Source organism: Pseudophryne corroboree, chromosome 9, assembly GCF_028390025.1.
Source record: "Pseudophryne corroboree isolate aPseCor3 chromosome 9, aPseCor3.hap2, whole genome shotgun sequence".
Lineage (NCBI taxonomy): Eukaryota > Metazoa > Chordata > Amphibia > Anura > Myobatrachidae > Pseudophryne > Pseudophryne corroboree.
The window spans coordinates 121,353,493-121,372,300 of NC_086452.1; the positions used below are offsets into that span (position 1 = coordinate 121,353,493).

Below are 18,808 nucleotides of genomic sequence, written 5' to 3' on the forward strand. Positions count from 1 at the left end.
GTTCACTACCACCTGACCAGCCTGTGGCTGTTTCTGTAGCACGGGCCCGAAAGGACCGAGATGTAACGACTATATCCTGAATCTATTTATTCAGGAATTTGTCCAAGACAGGACGAAACATGTGGGCAGCGTAAGGCAATGTTTCTATTCTCGTTTAGAAACGGACACCGTCCTGTTAAGCACGTAGCGAAAAAGCACGTCGTGCCGCACTAGTGAAACTGAAAAGCGAGAACTAACTGGCTGACGTCCACAGAAGCTGTCCACAAGTGTGATCAGTGAGAAGCGTAAGGTGTTCTTCTTGTAGGGCACGTGAACTGTTTTGCCATGCAACCACTGCCCTATTAAACCGAAACCGGGCCCAAACCAGGTTAAACAACACCCCTACTGCTGTATACTGTAGGACACACTGCGACGGGTATTGAAACCGTCAAATTATAAAACAATAATAACAATTGTTCACAGTCAGTATATACGCCAGCCTCCCCCAACGAGGAACGGCAATAGTGCGTCTTATTTGTCCGACGGACTCTGCAGCGAAGCTGCTATTTCCTAGACTTACTCCTTATGTACATGGACAAGCAAGTACAGAAGGATAGACTAGTACCGTGATTTAGTACCACGTAAATAAAGTGTGTATAAATCTACATTACAGCACACGTGTTCATCTTGTGCTTGTAAAAAACCAAGAAAATAAAATTCCTAACAACACCCCGGCTCCTCTAGAGGCCGAGTGTTGTAGGGCAGCAACTTCCTGGGAAGAACCAGGAAGTAATGTTAAAATGGTGTCCGGCCATGTGCTTGCTTATTGCAAGATTGCTAATACACCAAGTTCCATATATATATATATATATATATATATATATATATATATTTATATTTAACAATAAATATATTAATACATGTATATGCATATACACGACACACCTATCTGTATACAATCAGTGTATAAACACACAAATACATATACATAACACACATATATATATATATATATATATATATATATCATATATATACATACACAGATACACACCCACAGGTATATTGTATAAGTAACAGAGACTCTGATATTGGCCACAGGCTTAAAAGCCTGATTATTTTGCTGCCTAAACGCAGCTTAGTTATTGGGGCCTCCCTGCGGGTTCTCTCACCCCCTCTCTCTCCTGCAGAAGACTATTATTTGCAGGTGCAGTCTTTATGCTGGCTGCCGACTTCCCCCACTTTCTTCTTTTACTGCTCCCCCCCCCCCCCCCCCCGTTGTTCAGCAGACGGGGAGTGCGAGTCTTACCGCGGCCGTGTAAATGACTGCACGCCGGAGATTGGTGAGCGGCCGCCAGAGCGGGCCCGGCAGCAGCTGAGGTCATCTCGGCCGCTCACCCCACCAGAAGTAGGGTGGAGGACGGATTGCGGGACGCCGGAGAGACGGGGAGCGGCGAGCGTTCCGGCGGTAGTAGCTGGAACTGCTCGCTAGTTTACTGCAAGCGCCCCGCGGTGCGGCAGTGCCGTTCGCTCGCTGGCTCCGTCTGCAAACCCAGTGAGCATTATAGTGGCAGCAAAGAGTATGTAGTGGCAGGCAGCAGTGGGACATTTACAGTATCTAAACACATACAGTCCCCCCATAATGGGCGGCAGCGTGAGCTGACCGCCCGCAATAGACAGAAAAAGTAAGTAAGTGAGCGGCGGCAGTGAGAGCTGCCTACCGCTCAGTACCTGCACCACCTGCGGAGACCATGACGGGACTTTTCTGTAAGCGCCGTCCTGCGTCCTTGTGCAGCCCGTGGCTGCAATCAGCTGCGCTGATTTTGATCAATGGCGGGGCCCTTTGTATGAGCGCCGGCAGACCATCTGCTGCTAATGCAGCACCAATGATCCCTAACCCGAACTTGTCTGATAAGTTGGGAAGGGATCAGGTAGAAAAAAAAAAATCTTGAAATAATCTTGCTTGAAGAATCGTAGGACATTCAGGCCTCAGTACCTTCCGCTAGAGGCACAGAAAAATACTGAAGGCTCTATGGGATTATGGAGGGGATGGCCAGTTACTAATTTAAATATTTAAATATGTGCCATTTCCGCTACGCCCAGTCCATAACCCAAGAGTACTCCAGTGACCCCTAGTGGATGAAAAAGAAAGACAAGTCCCGCGATTGAGTAAAACTTTCACTAAAGCATGTATAACCCAGAAGTGCAGTGCACCTGGTACACAATACTGAAATAATAAGAATTTACTTACCGATAATTCTATTTCTCGGAGTCCGTAGTGGATGCTGGGGTTCCTGAAAGGACCATGGGGGATAGCGGCTCCGCAGGAGACAGGGCACAAAAAGTAAAGCTTTAGGATCAGGTGGTGTGCACTGGCTCCTCCCCCTATGACCCTCCTCCAAGCCTCAGTTAGGATACTGTGCCCGGACGAGCGTACACAATAAGGAAGGATTTATGAATCCCGGGTAAGACTCATACCAGCCACACCAATCACACTGTACAACCTGTGATCTGAACCCAGTTAACAGTATGATAACAGAAGGAGCCTCTGAAAAGATGGCTCACAACAATAATAACCCGATTTTTGTAACTATGTACAAGTATTGCAGATAATCCGCACTTGGGATGGGCGCCCAGCATCCACTACGGACTCCGAGAAATAGAATTATCGGTAAGTAAATTCTTATTTTCTCTATCGTCCTAGTGGATGCTGGGGTTCCTGAAAGGACCATGGGGATTATACCAAAGCTCCCAAACGGGCGGGAGAGTGCGGATGACTCTGCAGCACCGAATGAGAGAACTCCAGGTCCTCCTTAGCCAGGTTATCAAATTTGTAGGATTTTACAAACGTGTTTGCCCCTGACTAAATAGCCGCTCGGCAAAGTTGTAAAGCCGAGACCCCTCGGGCAGCCGCCCAAGATGAGCCCACCTTCCTTGTGGAATGGGCATTTACATATTTTGGCTGTGGCAGGCCTGCCACAGAATGTGCAAGCTGAATTGTATTACACATCCAACTAGCAAAAGTCTGCTTAGAAGCAAGAGCACCCAGTTTGTTGGGTGCATACAGGATAACAGCAAGTCAGTTTTCCTGACTCCAGCCGTCCAGGAACCTATATTTTTAGGGCCCTGACCACATCTAGCAACTTGGAGTCCTCCAAGTCCCTAGTAGGCGCAAGACACCACAATAAGCTGGTTCAGGTGAAACACTGACACCACCTTAGGGAGAGAACTGGGGACGAGTCCGCAGCTCTGCCCTGTCCGAATGGACAAACAGATATGGGCTTTTTTGAGAAAAAAACCACCAATTTGACACTCGCCTGGTCCAGGCCAGGTCCAAGAGCATGTTCACTTTTCATGTGAGATGCTTCAAATCCACAGATTTGACTGGTTTTAAACCAATGTGTTTTGAGGAATCCCAGAACTACGTTGAGATCCCACAGTGCCACTGGAGGCACAAAGGGGGGTTGTATATGCAATACTCCCTTGACAAACTTCTGGACTTCAGGAACTGAAGCCAATTCTTTCTGGAAGAAAAATCGACAGGGCCGAAATTTGAACCTTAATGGACCCCAATTTGAGGCCCATAGACACTCCTGTTTGCAGGAAATGCAGGAATCGACCGAGTTGAAATTTCTTCGTGGGGCCTTCCTGGCCTCACACCACGCAACATATTTTCGCCACATGTGGTGATAATGTTGTGCGGTCACCTCCTTTCTGGCTTTGACCAGGGTAGGAATGACCTCTTCCTGAATGCCTTTTCCCTTAGGATCCGGCGTTCCACCGCCATGCCGTCAAACGCAGCTGCGGTAAGTCTTGGAACAGACATGGTACTTGCTGAAACAAGTCCCTTCTTAGCGGCAGAGGCCATAAGTCCTCTGTGAGCATCTCTTGAAGTTCCGGGTACCAAGTCCTTCTTGGCCAATCCGGAGCCATGAGTATAGTTCTTACTCCTCTACGTCTTATAATTCTCAGTACCTTAGGTATGAAAAGCAGAGGATGGAACACATACACCGACTGGTACACCCACGGTGTTACCAGAACGTCCACAGCTATTGCCTGAGGGTCTCTTAACCTGGCGCAATACCTGTCCCGTTTTTTGTTCAGACGGGACGCCATCATGTCCACCTTTGGTAATTCCCAACGGTTTACAATCATGTGGAAAACTTCCCCATGAAGTTCCCACTCTGCCGGGTGGAGGTCGTGCCTACTGAGGAAGTCTGCTTCCCAGTTTCCATTCCCGGAATGAAACACTGCTGACAGTGCTATCACATGATTTTCCGCCCAGCGAAAAGTCCTTGCAGTTTTTGCCACTGCCCTCCTGCTTCTTGTGCCGCCCTGTCTATTTACGTGGGCGACTGCCGTGATGTTTTATCCCACTGGATCAATACCGGCTGACCTTGAAGCAGAGGTCTTGCTAAGCTTAGAGCATTATAAATTTACCCTTAGCTATATTTATGTGGAGAAAAGTCTCCAGACTTGATCACACTCCCTGGAAATTTTTTCCTTGTGTGACTGCTCCCCAGCCTCTCGGGCTGGCCTCCGTGGTCACCAACATCCAAAACTGAATGCCGAATCTGCGGCCCTCTAGAAGATGAGCACTCTGTAACCACCACAGGAGAGACACCCTTGTCCTTGGATATAGGGTTATCCGCTGATGCATCTGAAAATGCGATCCGGACCATTTGTCCAGCAGATCCCACTGAAAAGTTCTTGCATGAAATCTGCCGACTGGAATTGCTTCGAAGGAAGTCACCATTTTTTTTTACCATGGCCCTTGTGCAATGATGCACTGATTTTAGGAGGTTCCTGACTAGCTCGGATAACTCCCTGGCTTTCTCTTCCGGGAGAAACACCTTTTTCTGGACTGTGTCCAGAATCATCCCTAAGCACAGGAGACTTGTTGTCGGGATCAGCTGCGATTTTGGAATATTTAGAATCCACCCCTGCTGTTGTAACAGTATCCGAGATAGTGCTACTCCGACCTCCAACTGTTCCCTGGACTTTGCCCTTATCAGGAGATCGTCCAAGTAAGGGATAATTAAGACGCCTTTTCTTCGAAGAAGAACCATCATTTCGGCCATTACCTTGGTAAAGACCCGGGGTGCCGTGGACAATCCAAACGGCAGCGTCTGAAACTGATAGTGACAGTTCTGTACCACGAACCTGAGGTACCCTTAGTGATAAGGGCAAATTTGGGACATGGAGGTAAGCATCCCTGATGTCTCGGGACACCATATAGTCCCCTTCTTCCCGGTTCGTTATCACTGCTCTGAGTGACTCCATCTTGATTTGAACATTTGTAAGTGTTCAAATTTTTTTAGATTTAGAATAGGTCTCACCTAGCCTTCTGGCTTCAGTACCACAATATAGTGTGGAATAATACCCCTTTTCTTGTTGTAGGAGGGGTAATTTAATTATCAACCGCTGGGAATACAGCTCGTGAATTGTTTCCCATACTGCCTCCTTGTCGGAGGGAGACCTTGGTAAAGCAGACTTCAGGAGCCTGCGCAGGGGAAACGTCTCGACATTCCAATCTGTACCCCTGGGATGCTACTTGTAGGATCCAGGGGTCCTGTACGGTCTCAGCGTCATGCTGAGAGCTTGTCAGAAGCGGTGGAACGCTTCTGTTCCTGGGAATGGGCTGCCTGCTGCAGTCTTCTTCCCTTTCCTCTATCCCTGGGCAGATATGACTCTTATAGGGACGAAAGGACTGAAGCTGAAAAGACGGTGTCTTTTTCTGCAGAGATGTGACTTAGGGTAAAAAACGGTGGATTTTCCAGCAGTTGCCGTGGCCACCAGGTCCGATGGACCGACCCCAAATAACTCCTCTTCCTTTATACGGCAATACACCTTTGTGCCATTTGGAATCTGCATCACCTGACCACTGTCGTGTCCATAAACATCTTCTGGCAGATATGGACATCGCACTTACTCTTGATGCCAGAGTGCAAATATCCCTCTGTGCATCTCGCATATATAGAAATGCATCCTTTAAATGCTCTATAGTCAATAAAATACTGTCCCTGTCAAGGGTATCAATATTTTTAGTCAGGGAATCCGACCAAGCCACCCCAGCTCTGCACATCCAGGCTGAGGCGATCGCTGGTCGCAGTATAACACCAGTATGTGTGTATATACTTTTTATGATATTTTCCAGCCTCCTGTCAGCTGGCTCCTTGAGGACGACCCTATCTATAGACGGTACCGCCACTTGTTCTGATAAGCGTGTGAGCGCCTTATCCACCCTAAGGGGTGTTTCCCAACGCGCCCTAACTTCTGGCGGGAAAGGGTATACCGCCCATATTTTCTATCGGGGGGAACCCACGCATCATCACACACTTCATTTAATTTATCTGATTCAGGAAAAACTACGGTAGTTTTTTCACAACCCACATAATACCCTCTTTTGTGGTACTTGTAGTATCAGAAATATGTAACACCTCCTTCATTGCCCTTAACGTGTGGCCCTAATAAGGAATACGTTTGTTTATTCACCGTCGACACTGGATTCAGTGTCCCTGTCTGTGTCTGTGTCGACTGACTAAAGTAAACGGGCGTTTTAAAACCCCTGACGGTGTTTTTGAGACGTCTGGACCGGTACTAATTGTTTGTCGGCCGTCTCATGTCGTCAACCGACCTTGCCGCGTGTTGACATTATCACGTAATTCCCTAAATAAGCCATCCATTCCGGTGTCGACTCCCTAGAGAGTGACATCACCATTACAGGCAATTGCTCCGCCTCCTTACCAACATCGTCCTCATACATGTCGACACACACGTACCGACACACAGCACACACACAGGGAATGCTCTGATAGAGGACAGGACCTACTAGCCCTTTGGAGAGACAGAGGGAGAGTTTGCCAGCACACACCAAAAACGCTATAATTATATAGGGACAACCTTATATAAGTGTTTTCCCTTATAGCATCTTTTTTATATATTTCTAACGCCCAATTAGTGCCCCCCCTCTCTGTTTTAACCCTGTTTCTGTAGTGCAGTGCAGGGGAGAGCCTGGGAGCCTTCCCTCCAGCCTTTCTGTGAGGGAAAATGGCGCTGTGTGCTGAGGAGATAGGCCCCGCCCCTTTTTCGGCGGCCTCGTCTCCCGCTCTTAACGGATTCTGGCAGGGGTTAAATATCTCCATATAGCCCCCGGAGGCTATATGTGAGGTATTTTTAGCCAAAATTAGGTTTTCATTGCCTCCCAGGACGCCCCCCTTCCAGCGCCCTGCACCCTCAGTGACTGCCGTGTGAAGTGTGCTGAGAGGAAATGGCGCACAGCTGCAGTGCTGTGCGCTACCTTAAGAAGACTGAGGAGTCTTCATGCCGCCGATTCTGGACCTTCTTCTTGTTTCAGCATCTGCAAGGGGGCCGGCGGCGAGGCTCCGGTGACCATCCAGGCTGTACCTGTGATCGTCCCTCTGGAGCTAATGTCCAGTAGCCAAAGAAGCCAATCCATCCTGCACGCAGGTGAGTTCACTTCTTCTCCCCTAAGTCCCTCATTGCAGTGATCCTGTTGCCAGCAGGACTCACTGTAAAATAAAAAACCTAAGCTAAACTTTTCTAAGCAGCTCTTTAGGAGAGCCACCTAGATTGCACCCTTCTCGGCCGGGCACAAAAATCTAACTGAGGCTTGGAGGAGGGTCATAGGGGGAGGAGCCAGTGCACACCACCTGATCCTAAAGCTTTACTTTTTGTGCCCTGTCTCCTGCGGAGCCGCTATCCCCCATGGTCCTTTCAGGAACCCCAGCATCCACTAGGACGATAGAGAAATAGGCTTTACAAAATTCCTATTAACACCCCTGCACCCTCCAGTGGCTGAGTGTTGTAGGACCGCAGCAAACTTCCTGGAAGAAAAAGCAGGAAGTTGAGTTATAATGGCGTCCAGCCATGTGCTTTCACCATATACAGTATTTCTCATGTATAAGAAAACCACATTGTCAGGTTATAACCTATTCACAGTACACATAGAGATTATTTATAACTCTCTGTAATATACATCCCTCATAAGCATGTATTACATTTGTGTGAGCCGTTGTGCTGTGGGTATAATCCTCCTTCTGCGATCTCCCCACTGCAGCGTCGCTGCTTCCAGCGCTGTCAGACCGCAGCAGCAGTGAGAGCTGTCTGCGTTCTTAGTGAGGGCTGAGCCGCGGCAGCGTAGAAGCTGTCCACGGCAGTGACTGAGTGCGGCTAGCGGGAGGGAGCCGGTAAGCAGAGGCAGGAAACATATGTAATAAATGTACAGTCCCACACAGCGGGGGCGGCAGTGATGACCGCCCAGATCCCCCAGCAATGTCCCAGCAAGTGAGCAGCGACTGGAGGCTATGACGGGGCTTCTTCTGTAAGCACTGTACAGCTTCTTCCTGCAGCCTCAGGCTGGAATCAGCTCTGCTGATTCTGGTCTATGGCGGGGCTCCTCTCCTGAGCGCCGACAAGCCAACTGTTACACTCAGCAGCCTCTACAATCCCGGACTCAAGCTTCTTAATAAACTGGGAAGGGATTGAGTGTAAAAAAAAAAAAAAAAAATTCTAGTCAAAAATAGAAGTAAACTGTGGAGAATCCTCCACGTCTGTTTATACCGGCTGAGGCACAGAAAAACACTGAGGTACCTTGGGAGTATGGAGGGGGTGGATGGTTACTAATTTAAATATGCCTATTCCTGCTAACGCCCCGTCCGTATCCCAAGAGTACTCCAGTGACCCCTAGTGGATGAAAAAGAAATATATTTCTTGTTTTAGTAAAACCACGTACATAACATATTTGAAGAACTGTAAATGTATTATTCACATGTTAAGCAGATTGTGTGAATAACACACTTATTCATAAGTACTGGTGGTCTTCTGAAATAGCTACAACGCACAATGCAATTGGGTGTTTCAAGCATTAACTAGCAATGCACAATAAAATAAAAACTGAAGAAGCCCTAATGAGGCTACAGTATCTATATAATAATCCACAAAATTCTGCCCAGTCTGTAACATGTGCAGTGGGAACATACGTCTTGCCACGTAGCGGGAGATGAGTGGCATAAGTGAGCTGAAAGGTAACATGCAACTCCGTTAGTGCTGGGCGTCTTTTTTGATGAAAATGAGTTTGTTTACGCATCGCTATGTGCATGGACGCACAAGCAGGCTCTGCTGATTAAAAGGATATGCAGAATGCCTATATTCTCTATGCGTCTGTGGCTACTGTAAATCTGCGTACAAAATGGTGTTTTCCATCTGAATACTAACAGCATTACTTCAGGATGTTGCCTCTATTTCTTGGTTCAACTTATGTAGGGAAGACCGGATTCAGTGGTTTCTGATCTGTATGACTTTCTTTGTACTTAAGTTAAACAGGATAAGTTTATTCAGAAGTAGGTTCCCTGCTTACGGCTTAGTTATATAGGTTGAGTATTCCTTATCCAAAATGCTTGGGACCAGAAGTTATACACACAGCCTGAAGGTCATTTTAGCCAATATTTTAATAACTTTGTGCACTAAACTAGTGTGTGTACATTCACACAATTCATTTATGTTTCATATACACCTTATACACAGCCTGAAGGTCATTTAATACAACATTTGTATTCGTTGCATGACGAAGTTTTGAGACGGAGCTTTAATGAGCAGATCTGCAAAACACGGAACTGTTATCACTTCCAGGGATGAGCTATCACGATAGCCATTACTTGTGACAACCCTAGGCGCCATACGAAGCCAAAACGGTAGCGCTTGAAAGCGAGAATGGTTTTTACTGCAAACTTAAGTAGGCCTGATCTAAGTACTTATTCTTGTTGAAATCCAGAATCACTGTGGATTTAAACCTGTAGTCACCAACTGCAGGTATTCATGAATGTGTAGTATAAGCGACGCCCTGATTGACCTGAAGGGTCAGTATCGGACTGACAGATTCAGCCAGCTTTGGAACTACCCCAAACTGGAATAATGACCGTGACTCTGTTGTTGACTGCAGTCAAAGTGCTCAATCTACTAAAGCTTGTATGGCGGTGTGCAGAACCGCGATTTTATCTTCTGACCCAGGCAGACCCGTCTTGCAAATTGCAATGGTGGAAAACAATCAACCTTTCTCTGGTAAACTGCGAACCCAAAAATTGCGGATCCCCCAACCGTGGATGCCCACAACTGACGATCGGCGATGGCCTGGAAACTCATTCTGCCCTGGCTTTTCAGTGGCTTAGCTGTAAACGCCACTGAAACCCTGGTTAAAGATGCCTGGAAGTAGGTGGCAGCACTTTACCCGCCTGTGGCTGTTTCTGTAGCACGGGCCCGAAAGGACCGAGATGTAAAGACTATATCCTGAGTATATTTATTCAGGAATTTGTCCAAGACAGGACGAAAACTGTGGGCAGCGTAAGGTAATGTTTCTATTCTCGTTTAGAAACGGACACCGTCTTGTTAAGCACGTAGCGAAAAAGCACGTCATGGCGCACTAGTGAAACTGGAAAGCGAGAACTAAACTGGCTGACGTCCACAGAAACTGTACCTAGATATTGAGCAGATTCACAAGTGTGATCAGCGAGAAGCGTAAGGTGTTCTTCTTGTAGGGCAAATGTGAACTGTTTTGCCATGCAACCACTGCCCTGTTAAGCCGAAACCGGGCCCAAACCAGGTTAAACAACACCCCTACTGCTGTATACTGTAGGACACACTGCGACGGGTATCTCTGAAACTGTCAAATTAGAAAACAATAATAACAATTGTTCACAGTCAGTATATACGCCAGCCTCCCCCAACGAGGAACGGCAATAGTGCTTATGTGCAGTCTTATTTGTCCGACGGACTCTGCAGCGAAGCTGCTATGTCTTAGACTTACTCCTTATGTACACGGACAAGCAAGTACAGAAGAATAGACCAATACCGTGACTTAGTACCACGTAAATAAAGTGTGTATAAATCTACATTACAGCACACGTGTTCATCTTGTGCTGTACAAAACTAAGAAAATAAAATTCCTAACAACACCCCGGCTCCTCTAGAGGCCGAGTGTTGTAGGGCAGCAACTTCCTGGGAAGAACCAGGAAGTAATGTTAAAATGGTGTCCGCCATGTGCTTGCTTAGTGCAAGATTGCTGATACACCAAGTTCCATATATATATATATATATATATATATATATATATAAACACACAGATATATATTAATACATGCACATGTATATACACAGACACCCCTATCTGTATACTATCAGTGTGTAAACACACAAACACATATACACACACATATACACACACATATATATATATATATACACAACAGTTATATTGTATATGTAACAGAGACTCTGATATTGGCCACAGTCTTAAAATTCCTGATGATTTTGCTGCCTAAACGCAGCTTAGTTATTGGGGCCTCCCTGCGGGCTTCCTCCCCCCCTCTCTCTCCTGCAGAAGAGTATTATTTGCAGGTGCAGCCTTTATTATGGCTGCCGATTTCCCCCACACTGCTCCCCCCCCCCCGTTGTTCAGCAGACGGGAGACGGGGAGTGCAAGTCTTACCGCGGCCGTGTGAAGGACTGCCCGTCGGAGATTGGTGAGCGGCTGCCAGAGCGGGCCGCGGCAGCAGCTGTCCGCGGTCAGCTCGGCCGCACACCCCATCAGAGCCGTACCAGGGTAGGGAGGAGGACGTATTGCGCGGACGCCGGCGAGACGGGGAGCGGCGAGCAATCCGGTGGTAGTGGCGGGAGCTGCTCGCTAGCTAACCCTGCAAGCGGCCAGCGGCGCCGGGTGACCCAGGAAGCGTCGAGCGGCCTGCCCAGTGCCGGGGTTCGCTCGCTGGCTCCCTGTGCAAGAGGGGTTTTACTAGTGGCAGGCAGCAGGGGAACGCCATTAAAGTATATAAATACACACAGTCCCCACATAATGGGCGGCAGCGTGAGCTGACCGCCCGCAATAGACAGAAAAAGTAAGTAAGTGAGCGGCGGCAGTGAGAGCTGCCTACCGCTCAGTACCTGCACCACCTGCGGAGGCCATGACGGGACCTTTCTGTAAGCGCCTGTGTCCTTGTGCAGCCCGTGGCTGCAATCAGCTGTGCTGATTTTGATCAATGGCGGGGCCCTTTGTATGAGCGCCGGCAGACCATCTGCTGCTAATGCAGCACCAATGATCCCTAACCCGAACTTGTCTGATAAGTTGGGAAGGGATCAGGTAGAAAAAAACAAATATAATCTTGCTTGAAGAATCGCAGGACATTCAGTCCACAGTACCTTCCGCTAGAGGCACAGAAAAATACTGAAGGCTCTATGGGATTATGGAGGGGATGGCCAGTTACTAATTTAAATATTTAAATATGTGCCATTTCCGGCTACGCCCAGTCCATATCCCAAGAGTACTCCAGTGACCCCTAGTGGATGAAAAAAAGAAAGTACGGGCTTTTACATGATAAAGCCCCCAACTCCGACACATGTCTAGCAGAAGCTAAAGCCAACAAAGTGACAGCTTTGCACGTAAGAAATTTGACTTCAACCTCCTGTAGAGGCTCGAACCAGTCCGATTGGAGGAACTGCAACACCACGTTAAGGTCCCAAGGCGCCGTAGGCGGTATAAAGGGAGGTTGGATGTGCAGAACACCCTTCAAAAAGGTCTGAACCTCAGGAAGGGCAGCCAAATGTTTTTGGAAGAAAATGGATAGGGCCGAATTTGGACCTTCAAAGATCCCAACCTTAGGCCCATATCCACACCAGCTTGTAAGAAGAGGAGAAACTGTCCTAGTTGAAACTCCACCGCAGGAAATTTCTTGGACTCACACCAAGAGACATATTTTTTCCAAATTCGATGGTAATGTTAGGCATTACTCCTTTCCTAGCCTGTAACAGGGTAGGAATAACCTTGTGCGGAATGCCCTTCTGAGCTAGTATCAGGCATTAAACCTCCATGCCGTCAAACGTAGCCGCGGTAAGTCTTGAGAGGAGAACTGTCCCTGCTGCAGCAGATCCTCCCAAAGAGGAAGAGGCCTCGGCTCTTCTTGCAGTAGATCCACGTACCAAGCCCTTCTTGGCCAGTCTGGAGCAATGAGGATCGCTTGAACCTTTGTTCTCCTTATGAGCTTTAGAACTCTTGGGATGAGCGGACGTGGAGGAAACACATACACCGACTGGAACACCCACGGAGTCACTAGGGGTCCACCGCAAAGGCTTGCGGGTCCCTCGACCTGGAACAATACCACCAAATCTTCTTGTTGAGACGAGAGGCCATCATGTCGATCTGGGGTACGCCCCAAAGATCTGTTACCTCCTTGAACAACTCCGGATGGAGAGCCCACTCCCCTGGATGGAGATCGTGTCTGCTGAAGAAGTCCGCTTCCCAGTTGTCTACTCCCGGAATGAAGATTGCTGACAGCGCCAATGCGTGCTTTTCTGCCATGGGGATGATTCTTGTTACCTCTACCATCGCAGCTCTGCTCTTCGTTCCGCCCTGTCGGTTTATGTAAGCCACTGTTGTCACATTGTCCGACTGGACTTGAATGGCCCGATTTCTCAGAAGATGGGCCGATTGGAGGAGACCGTTGTAGACGGCTGTTAGCTCCAGAATGTTGATCGCCAGGCCGGGATCCAGACTTGACCACCTTCCTTGGACGGTATCCCCTTGTGTGACTGCGCCCCAGCCCCGGAGACTCGCATCCATGGTTAGAAGGATCTAGTCCGGAAACCCGAACCTGCGGCCCTCCAGAAGGCAAGATAATTGCAGCCACCAAAGGAGTGAAATCCTGGCCTTTGGCGACAGACCAATTCTCTGGTGCATGTGTAGATGGGATCCCGACCGCTTGTCTAGGAGATCCAGTTGGAAGGACCGAGCGTGAAACCTTCCGTACTGCAGAGCCTCGTACGAGGCAACCATCTTCCCCAGAAGGCGAATCCACTAATGAATTGACACCCGGACTGGCTTCAAGACATCCCGGACCATCGTTTGAATCACCAACACCTTTTCCACTGGAAGAAACACCCTCTGCACTTCTGTGTCGAGGATCATCCCCAGAAAGGACAACCTTCTGGTTGGTTCCAAATGTGACTTTGGAAGATTCAGGATCCAACCATGTTTTCTGAGAAGCCGAGTCTTGAGAGTTATGGACCTTAACAGCTTCTCCTTGGACGATGCCTTTATCTATTGTATGAACTCAGCATTCTGAAACTAATTGGTAACTGTTGAGAATTTGAGGTATATATGTCATTAATCCAGCATTCTATAAACCTTTTGTAGCTACTGAGTAATTGAGGTATATGTGCCTCATACCTCCGATAAAGTACGATTGATGTATACTGCAGGTAAATTGTTTTGCTTCTGTTTCTGAGTGATCAGCACATGATTATCTGATATAGAGCAATTGTGTCGCTCTTGGGCAATTGTTTCTAAGTACCAGGGCCTCATACCCCGGTATTCAGTATATATGTGTGTGATCTAATATAAACTAACCACTTTTTCACACAGGTGGCAATATCACACGGCTGGTGGATGGGATGTCCATGTCCACTGTATTGTTGCAAACAGCCCTACAGACATTTTTCGTTGACAACCGGGCCTCATACTGTTGTATAGGTGACCCAATCAAAATAACCAATCAGTGACCTATGATTCAAACTAATTGCCCTGAGAAACCTGTATATGGGCTATACAATTGATAAGATGATGGTCACACCATTTAATTTTTAAATATATCTTTATTTCTCAACACATTAGTGTTAAGGGAATCAATACGTAGACAAACCTTAACGTATTTAATTTTTCTGACTGAGGTCATTTAGATAAGAATACATATATTTTCCAACATATTTTCGCATATGATCACATATTTACTAGTGAATACACACAGGTTTTGTAGATTTCAATTTTTAAGGCATATCTAATAAAATTTGTAATTTTATGATTGTTTCATTAATACTAAAAATGATTGTGTTACCTCAGATAAGAGTGCTCCCCCCTACCAGGGTTATCTTGTCTTCTCTGTAATCTTTTTTGTGATACGTGTTTCCATACCCTTGGGAGCACCTCTGACCGTCAAAATCTTTGTTACCAATAATACCAATTTGGTGTAGGTATACAATTGACCAATTAAAAGGGAGAGAATATCCCAAGAGTGTCAGTTAATTCTGAGGTATCTATATATTGTTCAGTTTTTTCCAGTGCGGCCTTCCCCAAACCCCCCTTTTTTTGCTACGATGCCTTTATCAGCAGATCGTCCAGATACGGAATTATGTTCACCCCCTGTCTGCGGAGGAGAATCATCATTTCCGCCATTACCTTGGTGAATACCCTCGGTGCTGTGGAGAGACCGAATGGGAGGGCATGGAATTGAAAGCGACAGTCCAACAGTGCAAATCGCAGATCAGCTTGATGCGGCAGCCAAATCGGAATGTGGAGGTATGCATCCTTGATATCCAGGGATACTAGGAATTCCCCCTCCTCCAGACCTGATATCATCGCCCTTAGGGACTCCATTTTGAATTTGAACTCCCTCAGAAAGAAGTTTAGTGATTTTAAGTTCAGAATGGGCCTGACCGAACCATCCGGTTTTCGGTACCATGAAAAGGTTCGAATAGTAATCTTTGTTCTGCATGTGAGGTGGTAATGGTACAATGACCTGTGCCTCCACCAACTTCTGGACTGCTTCTTGCAGAGCAGAGCTGACAAGCCTGATCTGAAAAATCAGTGAGGAGGGAGATTTTTAAATTCCAACCTGTACCCATGGGACACAATATCTATCACCCAGGGGTCCAGGCCGGAGGACACCCAGACATGACTGAAATGTCTGAGTCTCGCTCCCATCGGCCCCACCTCCGGGGCGTGCAGTCCACCGTCATGCGGAGGACTTTGGTATACACGAAGCAGGTTTCTGTTCCTGGGAACCTGCAGCCGCAGGTTTCTTAAACTTGGGCCGACCTCCCCAAAAGAAGGTGTTAGACCGAAAGGACTGTAGCGTAACTGAAGAAAAGGGCTTCTTCGGAGCAGGTGTAGCTGAGGGAAGGAAGGGTGACTTACCAGCCGTAGCCATGGAGATCAACGCATCTAACGCTTCCCCAAAGAGAGCCTGACCTATGTAGGGTAGGGTCTCCACACTTCTCCTGGATTCCACGTCGGCAGACCACTGGCACAACCACAGCCCTCAACGAGCTGATACTGACATGAAGGAAATCCCTGCAGCCATGGAACTCAGGTCCTTCATGGATTCTACCAGAAATCCTGCAGAATCCTGAATGTTACGTAAATACAATTCAACATCACATTTTCCATAGTATCCAAATCCTCAAGTAACGTGCCTGACCACTTTACTATAGCTTTGGCAATCCAAGCACTGGCAATAGTGGGACGTAGCATTGCCCCGGAAGCCGTGTACATGGATTTGAGTGCATTATCAATTTTACGATCAGCCGGCTCTTTCAAGGCGGTAGATCCTGGAACAGGTAAAACCACCTTTTCTTGGGAGTATGGATACTGACGCGTCAACAATAGGCAGGTTTTCCCATTTTTTCCTATCCTCAACCGGGAAAGGAAACGCTACCAGAACCCTTTTAGGTATCTGGAATTAATCTGGGTTCTCGCAAGCCTTTTAAAATATAGCATTTAATTCCTTTGACGCAGGGAAGGTTAGCGAGGCTTTCTTATTTTCAGTGAAGTAAGCCTCCTCAACCTGCTCGGGTGTTGTATCAGCAATATTCAACACATCCCTAATAGCCTCTATCATCAACTGCACCCCTTTTGCAAGAGATGCCGCCCCCCGCAACACATCACCGTTACCGTCTGCAGTATCAGAGTCGGTATCGGTATCATCCTGCATGATCTCAGCAAGAGCACGTTTATGGGAATATACAGCGGGGAGTCCGGATGTACCAGAACTGGGCCTTACTGCCAAAGAGTTCTGTAAAGCCTGAGTTGCAGATTCATTTTGTGCAACCCTATTAGAAATCTGAGAAATCATAGAATTGATAGAGGATAACCACTCAGGCTCCCTTGCTGGAATCTGTGCTAACCCAGTGCAATCCTGATTACATGGAATGGGATCATCCTGAGAGGACATATCCTCTGCAGCATATGACACAGAGTCCTCGGACATTGCTTAATGGAGACCACAGACACTACACACACACACACACACACACACACACACACGGGAGGGCAGACAGAGTTTAACCCCCAAGAATGGCAAGAGAGAGACAGAGATTGGAGCCAACCCACACGCAGCGCTTTTAATATAAAGGGAGACCCCCTATTAGCGCTGACTGTGCACCTTAATAGGTTACACAGTCGTTTCACAGCCTCCCCCCCCCCCCCTTCTACAACCCCCTGGTAAAGTGATAGATAGCTGGAGTTGCTGTGGAGGGACTTGCTCTTCACTGCCAGCGCTGTGCAGGCAGGAAAATGGCGCTGAAACGCTGCTGGGTCCGCTCTGAGAAGCTCCGCCCCCAAAATGGCAACGTCTTCCCGCTCTTCACAGGATTATACTGGCCTGAGAATTGATGCTGGCTAAGATCCGGGGACCCTGACAGGCTGTGTGACCAGTGTAGGGTGTAGGCACTGGCTCAGGGCGCTCCTACCCTGATGCCTCCATCTTCACACCGACGCTCCGCTTGCTATGGGGGTCGGTGACTCACTCGCCATAATCTTCAGCTCTGTAAGGAGGTAGCGGCATGCTGCTGGGGTGAGCGATCCCTTGCGGCGGGGAACGATCTATGCCCTCTGGAGCTCAGTGTCCAGTCAGCGGAGACAGTGGCTCAGACCCCGCAGGGCGGACACTGCTTCCCCCCCCCCTCAGTCCCTCGATGCAGGGAGGCTGTTGCCAGCAGCCTCCCTGTAAAATAATAAACTCTAAAACTAAACTTTACTAAGGAAACTCTGGAGAGCTCCCCTAGCTGTGACCGGCTCCTCCGGGCACATTTTCTAAACTGAGTCTGATAGGAGGGGCATAGAGGGAGGAGCCAGCCCACACGCTCAAACTCTTAACGTGCCAATGGCTCCTGGTGGACTAGTCTATACCCCATGGTACTAATCTAGACCCCAGCATCCTCTAGGATGTAAGAGAAAAAAGGATGATAATAATAATACTAATACAAGAGTAACATTAATTACAAACAGCAATACCGAAGAGCTTGCATCTGTAGTAGAGATTTTTATCATCTGTGGTTTCAGGCACTCTGATTTCTGTATAGGAGAATTCCATCTTGAAGTGGGTTCAACGAGTGACAGCACCTTACTATCTAGAAGAGAGGACACACAACAAATAATTTGGGAGATGTACTATTCTTACAAAATTTACTTTTTTGTTCAAAATAATCTGTGCTATATACAAAGTCAAATTTCTTTACATTTACTTCTTAGTATTAAGTAAAGGCGCCCACACATCTGCAATCACAAAAATAGCAATTTGAAGATCCTGAGATTTTTTTCCCCCAGATTTAAAAATTCCCCAATCCAAGGCCATAGATTACAGATATTTTTCTGCAAATACAGATCTGTCAATCTTGAAAGGCACATCAGTTTACTAGACATGGTCTACAAATCTGCTGATTGTTACCATACACTAGCAATCTACAGCCCCAATTGATCGGTGAAATTCAACATGTTGGGCAAACCCATTTAACAGACCCAATTGATTTTTGTTCTGAATCTGAGATCTGTGAACCCTATACATTACAGATTTATTTGCACAATAATCTGCGAAAGAGCAAACTGCCCCAATCGATTGCCAATATATGGGGGCCTTATGCCTTAAGGGGCAAATACATCAGCAATCAATTGGGACAATCTGCCATTTTGCAGAGACTGTCAATTAATTTGTAATTTATGGGGTTCACAAATCGCAGTTTGGCCACAAAGCAATTGGTATTGTTAAATCAT

General features: G+C 47.3%; 1 protein-coding gene across 2 annotated transcripts in view; it reads right to left on the reverse strand.

The window, feature by feature from the left end:
- TDRD5 (tudor domain containing 5) overlaps positions 1 to 18,808 on the reverse strand; it is a 602,913-nt gene that overhangs the window by 418,319 nt on the left and 165,786 nt on the right. For both annotated transcript variants that reach the window (XM_063939810.1, XM_063939811.1), the window contains exon 8: positions 18,053 to 18,168. In XM_063939810.1, the coding sequence (XP_063795880.1) occupies positions 18,053 to 18,168 (116 nt within the window). The remainder of the gene's footprint in view (positions 1 to 18,052; positions 18,169 to 18,808) is intronic.